This window comes from Stomoxys calcitrans, chromosome 2 (assembly GCF_963082655.1).
Source record: "Stomoxys calcitrans chromosome 2, idStoCalc2.1, whole genome shotgun sequence".
In the NCBI taxonomy this organism is placed as follows: domain Eukaryota; kingdom Metazoa; phylum Arthropoda; class Insecta; order Diptera; family Muscidae; genus Stomoxys; species Stomoxys calcitrans.
Window position 1 is genome coordinate 29,090,309 of NC_081553.1, and position 14,574 is coordinate 29,104,882.

Here is a 14,574-nt window from a genome sequence, read left to right on the forward strand (position 1 = left end):
GACCAAAAATGTTAAAGAGTTGAACCATGCAATTAGATTCTTTGACGTGAATTGGTAACGCGGTTTGTCCACAAGTGTGACATTGCAATGGAATAAACATTTTTAATATTTATGCTAAAAGAGTATTTCTACCATTCACAATATGCAGCCTTAAACGCCCTGCAATGAAAGTTTAAAATGCCAGGGTACCATTCAAAGGTAATAAAAAGCTACCTGCTACTCTAGGAACAATAAGAGTACAGATGACGTAAGGAGCAGCTCAGAGGTGCATCGGGCCGGAAAGCAGAGGACGCCATGATCCGCTAAAAATGCAATTGGATGCGCGGCTCAACTGAGCGGACTTATGAAAAACATAGAGGGGCCATTAACTAAAAAGGGGAATCTTTTAATGGAAGTCTATAATAGCATACTTTTATACAGGTGCAAATCTGTTCAAAAAGTCTGCTTGTCAAGCACAGAACCCAACAACTGATCAATGTTTCTTGACAGCCATACAGGGCCAATACACGTATCGGCAGAAAATGTTGCAGACAGGACAACTGGAATGGAGTAGCAAAGTATTGCGAGTAAGTCCTTTGACGGGAGAATACAAATCTTTTTGGATCATAACGGATCAAAATGATGGGAGCCTAGACGCAAGCTAATAGAACAGACGAAGGTGTAAGGTCCGATTTAAGAACCACGAAGTAAGGAGTGGATTTAGCTCTCAGTGATGATAAGGAAGGTTTTTAAGCGGTACGGCAAAACTGTAAGCCCGACATAAGAACACACATGACGACTTACATATGTGAATGTAGCAAGGCATTTTTCCATCTTAACACAAAAAAAATACAAAACATACCTTAATATGAAAAACATACATGTAAACCTTAAATGCACTATTGTGTATGTACAATAAGTTTTGTGAATACCAGCTAGAATTTTTGGGATAGGCATTCTCAATATGAATATGAAGAGATTGATCGTCGGACACTGTGTACGACGTATTTTCAATCTTCACAGACGGCTCAAAGATTAAGTCGAAGAGCTCTGCTCTTAAAATTTGATCTGCAGCAATATAATTCAATAAAAATTATAAACGTTTAGGTATGTAGTTTTAAGAAAAAATAGCCAGAAAAACTATAATTTGCCATTCACAATAGATGTACAATAAAAAAATTATTGCAATCCAAAAAAAAAACGCTGAGCTATATAAGACTCCTCTCATACACAATAGGATCAGGAACGGAGTTATTTGTTCTTCACGGTATTTCAGACAAAATTCAATCCCAAAATCGAAATTCAGAAGGGGAACCTTCCACTTTCAAAACTCTGTATTTATGTGGGCAGCATGACAGCGTTCAAGGCCTTGCATTCAGAAAATGTGATACGGAAAAAACTTCCAAACGCACGACATAAACTTGATTTGGGTATTGTGTACAGAATAACATTTCATGATATGAAAAAACTGACGAATTTGTTAGGATTTTTTTGTTGGTGTATGTAAATTAAAGAATAATTCGTTAAAACATTACGTACTCGTCTTTCATAATAGAGGTTAATTACGTTTGTTGTACTAATTAGTATATTCGTTAGCTTAAAAGAAATTGTTTACCCATTCATGAAAGAATCTTCAGAATACGTATTCTTAATAGAAAGAAGGAGTCGGGAAAGTCTTCCACAATACCCTCGATTTCAACATATCATTGAGATTTGCGGCCATGCGGTTTAACTGGCATTCAAAGTACTGGGGAGGAAACTTCGTGACTCAAAACTCGTGATATATGTGGACCACACTGTAGCACCGTGGTGCCACCGAAGCTCAGAGGTAAGCATGTGCGACGCTGAACGCCTGAGTTCGAATGGCGAGACCATCAGAAAAATATTTTTAGCGGGGGTTATTCTCTCCTAGTACTGGTTCCTTAAAGGAATGCTCATGGGCAAATTTTCAATTTGTTTTTTAGCACTCAAGGCCTTGAAATGTAGAACGCCGGGGTCAATGTGTGCGATGTCATATTTAAACCAGCTCCAAGCACATAAAATAAGGTTGAGTTGGGTGCTACGACAACATTCCATGAAATGAGAAAGCAGGTGAATACTCCAAAAATGGCTCAGAGTCGTACGTGAATAAGTGACTAACTAACGGTAACTGAGCTCCGCAATATTCAGCACGCAAGGAAATCCCGATGTATGGAGACTGCAGGAGCTGCTTTGATGTGCATGAGGATAAGAAGACATATCGCTGACTTGGGTAGCTGGCCATATTCTAAACTATAAAAAGAGGAATATGTTAAAAAGGCTTGGTTTCGGCGAGTGAACCACAGACCAAATTGCCTTTGATTTCTGACTATTGCAAAGGAAGTTATCTGATGATTCTGTGCGATAGTCGCTAAGACAGCAAAGTTGAGAATCACGCATAGCCATTAATAGAGAAGTAGCCTTGTTGAGAATTAAACGAACGAAGACTCCCTTTGTTCATACCTTTTGCAGGAGCACAGACTCTACACCTTGGGGAGGCAGTTTTTTCTGAACTGAAATACAACGGAAAACTTTTAAGCCTTTCTTTAAATACATCGACAAAAAAATGATTCCGACAAGGGGCAAGATATAATCATCCTACAAAGTGTTTGGATTCACAGGAATATATGTATATACATAAGTGTAAACATAGTTTTTAGCCTTGCTATTCTGGCTTCTTAAGAACTCAATTTGGCGACCACGTTGGGCTTTATGCTCATATATTATCTGTTACAACTTATGAAATTGTTCAGTTTTTTAGTACTTACATCTGGATGTTCTCGCACAGGTACATAGACTTTTTCATTTAATGTCACCGCTGCACCCTCTGGTTCAGGCAACATCAGAGGTTCTTTTTTTACACCATTTATTTGAAATAGTGAGGCACGAACACGGGCAATTTCTGAAAGATAAATGAATAAATAAAATAAATGAATTAATAATATGGCATATTTACAAATGTAATAAAATTAAATAAATTGCTACTAATATATTTTTTAAATTAAAATATAAAAATAATTGAATTTTAAATTGATTACTACATACAAAGTAGCTACTATACATTTACAATTGGTTTTTAACTAAAGAAGATTAAATAGATGTTTTAAGTAATTAAACATCTAATGAAGATCTCCACTATTTGTCATTATTGTTATGTTTCTCAACCCCCAGAAACTCCTCAACAAATTATTTTTCATAAATTTGTTATGTGATGAATGGTTTAATTAAAATATAACTGAACAAAATAAACACGGTTTACAAATTGCCTTTAAATGGAGCTTAAATTCAGCATTACAACCAACATCAGCACAAACGCTATTATCATCATTTGTGGACTTACCAACACTGAAACCATGACAAAAAACCCCTTAACCATTTATGGTCATTTCTCTGTGAAAAGCCTTAAGGTGGTACTCACAAAATGAATCACCCTCAAATCATCATCGTGAATGAATGATTTACATCAGTTACTAATGCTGCTGGTTTTTCGTTTTATTTGTTGAGCTGCTATTTTTAAATGTAGATTAATAGGTGAGCAAACAAAATAGCATAAATTAAAACTTGTTACAACTTAATAATATAGAGACTGCTAAAATATTAGACACCTGAAATATGATCTGAAACGCGAGAGAACAGATACGAAGACAAAGCTGCATATAAAAATGAAATACAAATTGCCATTTTATAAAATTTTAGTTTAAAGGAAATTTTGAAAAGAAATAAAAGTTCAATTTAACGTTGCATGAAAACAAAAATAAATCGGATTTTTCAAATACTTGTAAGAATCGCTTTAAAAGAAAAATTATGTTCATAATATTTTAAAACCCTTTAAGTTAAACTCTTTTTCTTAAACAACGGCATTAGTCACACTTTTATCCCAGCTGGGAAACTTAAAGGGAATAGCTCTATTGTGAATTATTACTTGACAGCTGTTATGGTTTGTTACGACTAACCTCACCCATTGGCCTGTTTTACTGAAATTAAATTATGAATAAATTTTCTGTTAAAAAATATAATTTTATAGTTATTAATCGGGCCTGTTTTATCTTTGCACCAGATATGCAAGTCTTAAAGAACGAAAGAACATGAACGGAAGACACGTAGGAAAATGGGATACCCCCACAAGGATTGCTGTAGACGCTGTCTTTATATGGATGAAGATGAACATGTCGAGTACTTGCTTTGTATGTCCTGGTCCGCTGCAAAACAGGCTCTCTACATCTCAACGTATAAAGAGATCAACAAGACGGAATATGTCACCAGCAACAAACAGAAAAAAGCATTCTTCTACATGGTTCGTAGCATAGACGCTGTCTTTATATGGATGAAGATGAACAGGTGGAGTACTTGCTTTGTATGTTCTGGCCTGCTGCAAAACAGGCTCTGCACTCTCCCCGTATAAAGAGATCAACAAGACGGAATGTTTCACTAACAACAGAAAAAAGCTGTCTTCTACATGCTTCGTATTTAGACGCGCAAGGATAAACGGAGATATTGTATTCGCAAATAAAGAAAGAATTAAAACAATTACTGAAGTACTTTTGTTTTTATTAACCATTCAATTACGCTTGAACTCCATAAACTCATAAGCAAATGCTTTTGCTGGTTTGTAAACAATATGAAACAAACAAACAATATCAATAAAACAAATATCATTAAGCTGACATTTTAAATTTGAGAGATATACCAGTGGGAACTTGGTAACACTTTGTTTCAGCTACCCTGTAGATTAATATAGGGGTTTTATAACGCTTTTACTTTACGAGTTGTACCAAATGTCTGCGTCATTACATTTCTATTGCTTATATATTTCTACCATCCAATATATTTCGTCACAATACTATATTTCGCAAATGTCAAAATTCGTAGTACCACTACGATCCATATTTTTGCGAATTTCAGATGTTGGTAATCAACGTCTAGAAATTTTTCAATTTTTGTTAAAGCCTAGTACTGACTTTGACTTTTCGGCCGAACAACTATAAAACGCATAAAAAAAATTGTGATGAAGAAAATGCGAAAACATTTCGTAAGTTTTACTGAGTTCTAGTAGCGACATGTCGCTGCGTCGGTAAAAAAAAGTCACTTTAGTCAATTGCAAATGTAATTCAATGGTCACGAATCACTTCTGCTTCACTGCTGTTATCTTTGTTGTGTGTTGTTGTTTGACTTTTGTTTGTGTTCTGGCGAAAAATAGAGTCCGTGGGATTTCGCAATAATTTAATAGGTATTTTCGCAGCGAATGAAGTCAGTATTAGGCATAAGTGTGAAAATTCAAAAGCGTCAAGGACCTTGTTCTAAATACTGAGGAAATAGTTAAGAGTTCCAAATAGGGTTTTATTTCAGTTTTGTTGGAGACGATACCTGGTCGACAGTTCAATAGGGATGGAGAGCGATTTCGCTTAGACATTCGCCAACAAGATTCCGTTTATTAACCTACGAATATGGTTCAAAGAGAATTCATGTAAAAAACCATGTTCAGTTATTAAACTTAGATTGACATTATTACTATTTCGTTTTAGTGCTTTCATAACTATGAGCTTACGTTTCCAGTGGCTTATGTTTCGTGTTACATATCATAATTTATAGTTCACTTGAGTTCATATTTTTTTTTAACTATTTTTAACAGACCTGAATGCCCCACGAAACCAACTCGCAAATACTTTTCACTTCAATACCACATGGTCCTCATGGGGTTTCATGTCTTCTCGAAGTATCATGAAGATGACCCACTTCAAATTAAATATAATTTGTCTATACTTTTATATTCTTGATTATACATATGTTTAAAGTGCTATCATTAAATAACAAAATGACCCATATACCTATGCTAAGGCTCTATTGTGAATGGTTGTTTTACAACTGCTAAATTGTTGGCAGGCAAATGAATAGTTCACACAAAATAACACTGCAATTTACTCATAGATGGATGATTTTATCTTTTAATTTCAATTAAAATAATTTTCTTTTTACAAAATTTGTAACAAGACCACCAATTGGTTACTTAAAAACACTCGCAAAAAATAGTGTTTATTATTATTTATTTTTTTTAATTAATGATCCTCAAGTTGTTCAGTTGACCTGAATCCAACCACACACCTGACTTGGCTCTTAAGAGAATTACCTCACCGTTGGGCAAGTCATAAAACTTCAACAATGTCGTCGGTAAGATTCTTGATAGTGTGGCGATTGGCAACTGCATTATCGTCACAATCGGTTGTTCGATAAACAGGTCGGCTGGCAAGGCAAACTCAAGCACTTGCAATTAATTAATGCCATGTGTCATACATGCACAAAGTGATTTGTTCAAACGAATATCGACTTTTTCATATTAATTTTCAATACTAATGTTTTAATATTCAAATTTATTTACAATTGACAATTTATTGAGATATTACTTACAATTTACACCCTCTGCCCAATCACGTTCTTGTGTGAAACACTTTATTTATTTTCGATTTTTTATTCGATTGTTTGTGTTCTTTGAATAGAGCATACCTTCTCCTCTGAATCATAGAATCAAGTTGATGACAGTAATGCTCATATTGGTTTCCTGTTTCTTTTGACAAATTGCCCGTTTAGTTAGCCAAATGTCAGTGTCAGTTGGTCGTTTTTAGTTTTTTTTTTTAGCCCCTGAGAATGAAATTGATCTTCTTAAAAGCAAAAGGCGCCAGAGTGTGCCATAAATTCTTGAAAACTTGTCAAATGAACTTTGTTCTAATTGGTGATGTGGGGAGAAGGAAGGGCTTCAATAATACTGGTTTAGTTTAAAATGAAATCTAAAACTGTCAGTTTCTTTGTTAGCTTAAATTCTTCAATCCAACACGTGGAAATACAAAATGCGTTCTTCAACAATGTCACATTAATTTGAATAATTGGGTTCGTTTTCGATCAATGAATAATGAGATTAAAATGTTGATGTGATAATTTAAAAAAAAAAAATTACCAAATTTTGTATTATTTAAAATGAATGGTTTGGAAGCCTTTACGATTATTACCATTTTGATAACCGCTACTAATCTACAACAATTTTTAAGAACTTTTACCCAAGCAATAGTGGATCAAAGTTGAGCTTCCGGTTTTTAAAGACAAGCTTTTATTGTTGGTCACTTATTAGGCAAACTTCCGATATTGTCATTAAAATTTGGAATTTCAATTTTAAACCTTAGGGCTGCGTTATGAGTGATATGTCATTGTGCAGACCTAGAGCTGAACCCTAAGGCCTAGGGACAATGTCTCTTGCTATTCTTTGGCAAATATTTTTTTTTGTTTTTAAACCCTGGATAATTATTTTTATACCCTCCACCATAGGAAGGGGGTATACTAATTTCGTCATTCTGTTTGTAACATCTCGAAATATGGGTGATACCCCATAAAGTATATATGTATGTATATTCTTGATCTTCATGTCATTTTAAGTCGATCTAGCCATGTTTGTCCGTCTGTCGAAAGCACGCTAACTTTCGAAGGAGTAAAGCTAGCGCTTGAAATTATGCACAAATACGTTTTATTAGTGTAGGTTAGTTGGGATTGTAAATGGGCCAAATCGGTCCATGTTTTGATATAGCTGCCATATAAACCGATCTTGAGTCTTGACTTTTTCAGCCTCTAGAGGGCGCTATTCTCGTCCGATTTGGCTGAGTGTAGTGTTTTAGAATCACTTCCAACAACTGTGTTAAGCATGATTCATATCGGTTCATAATCTGATATAGCTGTAATATAAACCGATATTGGATCTTGACATCATAAGCCAATAGATTCCGCAATTTTCAATCGATTTCACGGAAATTTTGCATGATGTGTTTTGCCATGACTTCCAATAAATGTGCTAAGTATGGCGCAAATCGGTACATAACCTGATATAGCTGTCATATAAAACGATCTCGGGTCTTGACTTCTTGAGCCTCTAGGGGTCGCAATTCTCATCCGTTTTGGCAGAAATTTTGTACAACGGCTTCTCCTATGATCTTCAACATACGTTTATAATATGGTCTGAATCGATTGATAGCTTGATACAGCTGCCACATAAACCTATCTCCCGATTTTGCTTCTTGAGACTCTACAAGGCGCAATTCTTATCCGAATGAACTGAAATATTACACAATGACTTCTACAATGTTCATCATTCATTTATGGTCCGAATCGGACTATAACTTGATATATCTCCAATAGCATAATAGTTCTTATTCATCATTCTTTGTTAGCCTACTCGACAAATGCGATCCATGATGGAGGGTATATAAGATTCAGTCCGGCCGAACTTAGCACGCTCTAACTTGTAATTTTTAAAGTCGGAATGGTGTGCTATTGAATAGAATTTCAGATCAATGACTTCAATTGATTGCCAATTTTATTGCAAACGACTGCTTCTTTAAAAATTCATTAAAACCATATTAATTTATTTTTAATGGTTCTCATCATAATTGCTTTTAAGTCGTCAAATTAGTGATAGAGAACATATGGTCGCCTTCCATAGGAATTGCATCTTCTCATTGCCCACATAGGTTTTATGTGGTGTGGTGGGGTAGTCAATTTGTATGGTGTTAGATTCAAACTACAACAAGTGGCTGTTTTGTTGGTGCTGCTGCTGCCGATACGTATCTATTGAAAAATCATGCTTCTAAAAACAATTACCGCAACAATAAACATGAGGTTTTCTTTTGTTTTGGACTTGTTAAAGAAACACACCAAACGCCAACAGAAAATGACACCCACGCAGCAGCGATGCAATCTTTCCCCTCAAAGTGCCACCAATAATTCAGCAAAGTAAAACGAGCAAAAACCGAAACGAAACTAACAACAAAACTACAAACAATAGAAACTTTAAGAGCTTTATGAATGGATTACATTCATTAGATATGGAGGACCTCTGAAACGAAAAGTCAGAGAAGACAGAGGTCTTTAAAAAAAAACTATAAGCAGAAACAATTGAAGTCGCCATCACCATCACCAGACACTTAATTTTGACTTAAAAAAAAAACAATGTACGATCTATTGATCGCCAGATCGTATAGAAATGATATAAAGGCTAATTTTAATGGGAACAACAGCAACCAACAAATGCCCAATGGCTTCTAGCTTTCAAAAAGGTGCTATAGGTGATCTAATGTCAATTATTATGAAATGGAACAAAAAAACCCCCCTAGATTGAAAGGCTGACTGGGCGCCCCCATCAAATGTCTCATTGGAACATAAATCTAGAAAATTATGTTCTAAAATTATGACCAACAAGGTGTTAAAATTAAGTCTAAGCCCCAACAAGATACAAAAGATTTCGAAAAAAATAGGTCATTAAATATGTGAAACATAACAAATGTAATATCTACAAGAAATGATGTCAGATTTTGATTACTCTGAGTGATTAACAAGCAATTTCAAAGGTAATTCGAATGCATGCCCAGGGTCATAAAATTTTAAAATATTTTGTTAACAAGACATATAAGAAAGAAAAAAATATTAAAGCCAAATGTTAAATAAAAATAACATGAAGGGGGTTACAAGTTTTTTAAATTCTGATGATAAATTTTGTTTTCAGATTTATCTTAATACGTCTTTAACCCTTCGAGTTAAACACATTTATCTGCTGACTAAATGGCAGAACATTGCAAGCCCACAGAAAAATGTCGTAGTGATCAGAGGATCACCACGGCTCATTTTTATGCCAACATTACACCGATCACTTCTATAACCCTTTGATATCATAACGCCACTGCTAAAACTAGAGTGTGTATGAATGGACAATTTTGATATGTTTGTTCAATAAGTTTAAGAGAAATTTATAGTTGCTTTTATAAAATTCATATGTATTGTGAATTATATAAACTGTCAATAGACAACACGATAATTGTAGATTGTCCACTATTGGACATGGAAAAACCCTATCACCTTTATAAGGGTTTGTCGCTCGAGGTGACGAATTGCCACCATTCGAACACTGTAGGATAGGTCCTCGGACAATTCGAAAAGGATGAGTAAACTTTGCAAGTATTTTTAAGGGAGATAACATTAGTTAAAAAATAATTAAGAATCATAAGTTATGGCAATTAAAACTTTTAATTCTATTTAGGATATGTCCTGCGACAGGTAACTAATTATCCAGTATAGGACCGGTATATCTGGGGCAATTGACTGAACAAATTGACAAAATCAACGAAATTGTGAATTACCTATGCAATTTTGAATTACCAATCATATCTTCTGATCACCACGCTTATCTTTATAATGACATCTATATAACCTCTATGATAGTCTTTCAATTAATTTACGAGGAATTTATAGTTTTATATGTTTATAAGTATTATGAATCATATTACCTGTCAATTACAAGCTAACGTGAATTATTTCTATTCCAAATTTTGCTGCGGTAGGAGTTGCAAGCCAGCAATTTTATACAAAAAATACTTTAATTTAAATTGATTAATAAATACACAGCATTATTTATTAGAATAAAGTTTGAGGAAGTGCACAATAAAATTCGAAATTTTTTTTCCAAAACTTTTATTTTCTTCTATTTTGAGGTGCAGTAATAAACTGACCGAAATATGGAAGACCTTAGAATATATCTAACCTCCATGTCAAACCTGCCTCCTCAACCTCAACCTCAAATCCAAATTTCCTATTAACATCTATTAAAGGAACTGTGGGGATTTTTTTCTTATATCAATAAGTGTCCAATTCAAATTGAAGTTCAATAATAAGGAACCTCCTTTTTATTACCTAGTTCGACGGCGTGCCTTAAAGCGACACCGCTAAGTATAGAAGTTTTACACGGTGGAATACCTCAAAAATGTCTGCATTAGAGGAGATAGCCACCGCTTGAATAGCGATATCACCAATGGTGATATCGCTATTAAAGTTGAAGATGATAAGGGATGATCTCGCCATTATTCAGAACGCCTCCACTTATTTGAGAAGATTTACACAGCGGAATACCTTACAAATGTCATTACATGTCAGCATCCCCAACATTAGAGTGGGGATAACTATCCCCAAAATGTTTTCGCAAGGAAAAACAAAAAGAATACTGAATGCTGATAACCCTGCAATGTTTTGCTCGAAAACAAGCGATACAATGATTTGCCTCTGGTGGACTGGAAAGGTCTGGTTGCATTTTGAAATGCTTAAAAAGAATAAACCGGTAACTAAGGACCCGTACTTGGGCTCTTATATAACATCGAGTAAAAGCTCAGGTGATCGTTCTTGATAACATCGCCACGTTCTACTTGGTAAATGTATTCAATACCGCCCCCAAGAACTGGAATGCTAGATTCATTATCTTTTTCAGAGCTCAAGAAGTCAAACCAGCAGATCAGTTTAATCAGACCAATGTCAGTTTCTGAGCAAATTAAAACTCTACTTGATATGGGTGTTAAAAGAGTAACAGAAGTTATCGAAGAAATGTTCAGTTAAATCGGATAAGAACTTCACCATATAGTGACACAATATGTCAAATAAGGTGATCGCTTTATGGAGAACTATATTCAAACATGAACCGATTTGGTTCTTTTACAACCTAACTTTTGAATGATTCGTACTATACTTTCACCCGGGCACCCGCATATACTTCTCCTCAAATTCGGGGATATTTGTGGGTCAGGCATCCCACCTACAATTGTGAGTACTTTGTTATATCAGGTCCGCATACCTATCATATTTTGGGTTATATTTGGGGATTTGAGCCCTCCAGAGGCTCAAAAGGTCAAACTAGGAGACGGGTTTATATGGCAGTTATATCAGGTTATATACCGATTTAGACCATACTTGGAACAGTTGTTGGAAGTCATACCAAAACGACATATGGAAAATTTCAACCATATTGGATAAGAATTGGGCCCTCTAGAAACCCAAGAAGTTTAATCGGGAGGTCAGTTAATATGGCGGCTATATCTGTATATGGAGTGATTTAGACCATATTTGACTCAACTGTTGATAGTCAAAATAAAACACTTCATGCAAAATTTCGGCCAAATCGGATAAGAATTGCGCCCTCTATAAGCTCTAAAAGTCAAAACCCAAGGTCGGTTTATATGGCAGCTATATCAAAACATAGGCTGATTTGGCATTTACATTTATAAACCCAACCGACGTACACTAATAAGAAGTATTTGTGCAAAATTTCAAGCGCCTAGCTTTACTCTTTCGAAATTTAGCGACAGACGGACGGACGGACAGACATGGCTAGATCGACTTAAAATGTCATGACGATCAAGAATAGATATACTCTATGGGGTCTTAGACTAATATATATCGAGGTGTTACAAACGGAATGACGAAACTGGTATTAGTATCCTATGGTGGAAGGTATAAAAAATTATATTATTTTCAGTGGAGGTTTAACATTTCGTAAAAATTTCAGGAAACCATTTTTGAGCCGATTGTCTTCAATAATGTAAAAAAACTGGAATTGAAAACTAAAAGCATTTTTACATTAATCATTAAAACACGTTTTAACGGCTCAGTCATCTGCTTTTCCTTTATAAAATCAGCTCACGAGGACCATAATTTCGTATTTAGTGAGCAATGTAAACGTGCTTTGAAGCCTTACATCCTACTGTGATTTTTTAATCGATTCGTACATAAACCGTTACTTTTGTGGAACAAACAACGGCTGCTGTTTACACTATTGTGAATGATCTTTAAACAGCTGTTAGATGCTAAATCAATTGATGTTAATAAAGGGAATAGAACTAATGTTTTTATCAATATTAAAAAGTTAATATATAAAGATACAATTGATATATTGGAAATGAGAAAACTAAAATTTAATGGTGCTAACAGCTACTTTTTTCAATTTAGCCTTTAATTTTATATAAAATTTTATAGCTTCTCAAGATTTATCGAAACTTTAAATCCATAAATCTCATATATGTAGTGACCCATTCAAAATTTTGTCAATATTTACTCACCAAATACTTCAAATACTTAAAGATCACAACAAGTCACATTGGTGGTAGGTTATAGCTACCACCAATGTGACTTGTTGTGATCTTTACAAAAAAAATAACAACAATAATGTGTCATAATTTTTAAAGCCAATATACACAATGACATATATGGATATTCATTTTTATGACTTCTAACAATTACAGTGCACATATAAGAATAATAGAAAATAAAAAAAAAAAAAAACAACTCCAACTACAACTACAACAGCAAACCATTAAATAAATAAATCGAACAACATCTCAAATGGCGATAATAATAATATACGAGTAGCAAACAAATTGACAAGAAGTTTATCTTTAGAGGTCAACAGGATTAAGGTGAAAAAAGTGGTGATGGCAGCAATACACCATCGGCCTTACCTCCCACCCACCGCCGCCATCGTCATCATCGTCGCTTGTCATATGTTAATTTTCCATTTAATTCCATGACGTTATAAACTATGGAACACTGCCACTATAAATGTCCATAAAAATCGAGACAAGTTTAGCGCCACTTTGGCAGCATGTTTGGTCTTTGAAGCAGCAGGCCACATGGCTGGCACAATGGTACTCATTGTGAGTAATTGCATCATGATCTCTTTGGCTAGATGGCGACACCAAACGTGCCAAAATGAGCTGAATCAATTGTTATGACCATTTATGGCTGTTCGGTTCTGTGGCAATCGTGATCACGGTGACACAAACTCCAAGTGAACATGCAAAGGAAGTTATGGGCGTTTTGCTTACAACAACAAGTATGCTATATGGGAAATAAAGAATTTCCTATCTTTTTGGTAACATTTTTTTCCTTAAAAGCAAGATTTTAACTATTTATTTATTTTCTAAACTACCTGAGCAACCACGTGAGATTTTAAAAGCTCAAATTTTTCTAGATCAAGCATCTAAGCCTCTCTCGAAAACTTGAGCAAAGGAGTTTTCTTTTGATCAGAAAAGTAAGAACTTTGATATCGGTTGATTGTAGCCAAACAATTTCTTTTATTTTTGCTCCATTAATTTATTCTCTGTCGTGGTTAACCCCCAAACTATTGCGGTTCCAAAAAAGATAATCAGTCCCTTACTTTGTTCCCAAAGAACATTTCAATATCGCCGATTTTCAGGAAAAAGTCATCAAATGATGACCCGACCAATTCCTAGGCTTTCATGGAAAAGGTTAATATCACCGATTCCACTTTCCAGGTTATGTTCACATACTTTAAATAAAACTATTCTTTTGATTTGAGATTTCCTTCTTAATTTCCATATTTGGTTCTCCATTCAGGCTAATAAGATCAACTGAAGATGCAACCACCCTAAATGAATTTTTGGAACAATAAATGGTTTCTGAGACATTCAATGATACAGACCTTAGTATAAAAATATACTGAACATATTTGTCCAGCTAACACTGAACATCTAATCATGATCATTCACAATAGAGGCTATTAAAGAATTGGCGGCGTCACATTTGTATTCTTGTCATCGCGCCAGAAGTGTTGATGAGCTTTGTACTTAAAATATTGACGGCATTTTAAAGTATTTGTTAAACAAATAAATAAAATATTTTAACATAATTTTTGTACGTAAAAACCTGCTCAAATGCTAGAAAGCGGTGAAAATGGAAATAGTGAAAATTGTAAGGACATTCTACATCAAA

General features: G+C 34.6%; 1 protein-coding gene across 8 annotated transcripts in view; it reads right to left on the minus strand.

Moving 5' to 3' along the window:
* LOC106082599 (protein held out wings) overlaps positions 1–14,574 on the minus strand; it is a 159,077-nt gene that overhangs the window by 64,959 nt on the left and 79,544 nt on the right. For all 8 annotated transcript variants that reach the window (XM_059362261.1, XM_059362259.1, XM_013245221.2 and 5 more), the window contains one exon: positions 2,766–2,899. In XM_059362261.1, the coding sequence (XP_059218244.1) occupies positions 2,766–2,899 (134 nt within the window). The remainder of the gene's footprint in view (positions 1–2,765; positions 2,900–14,574) is intronic.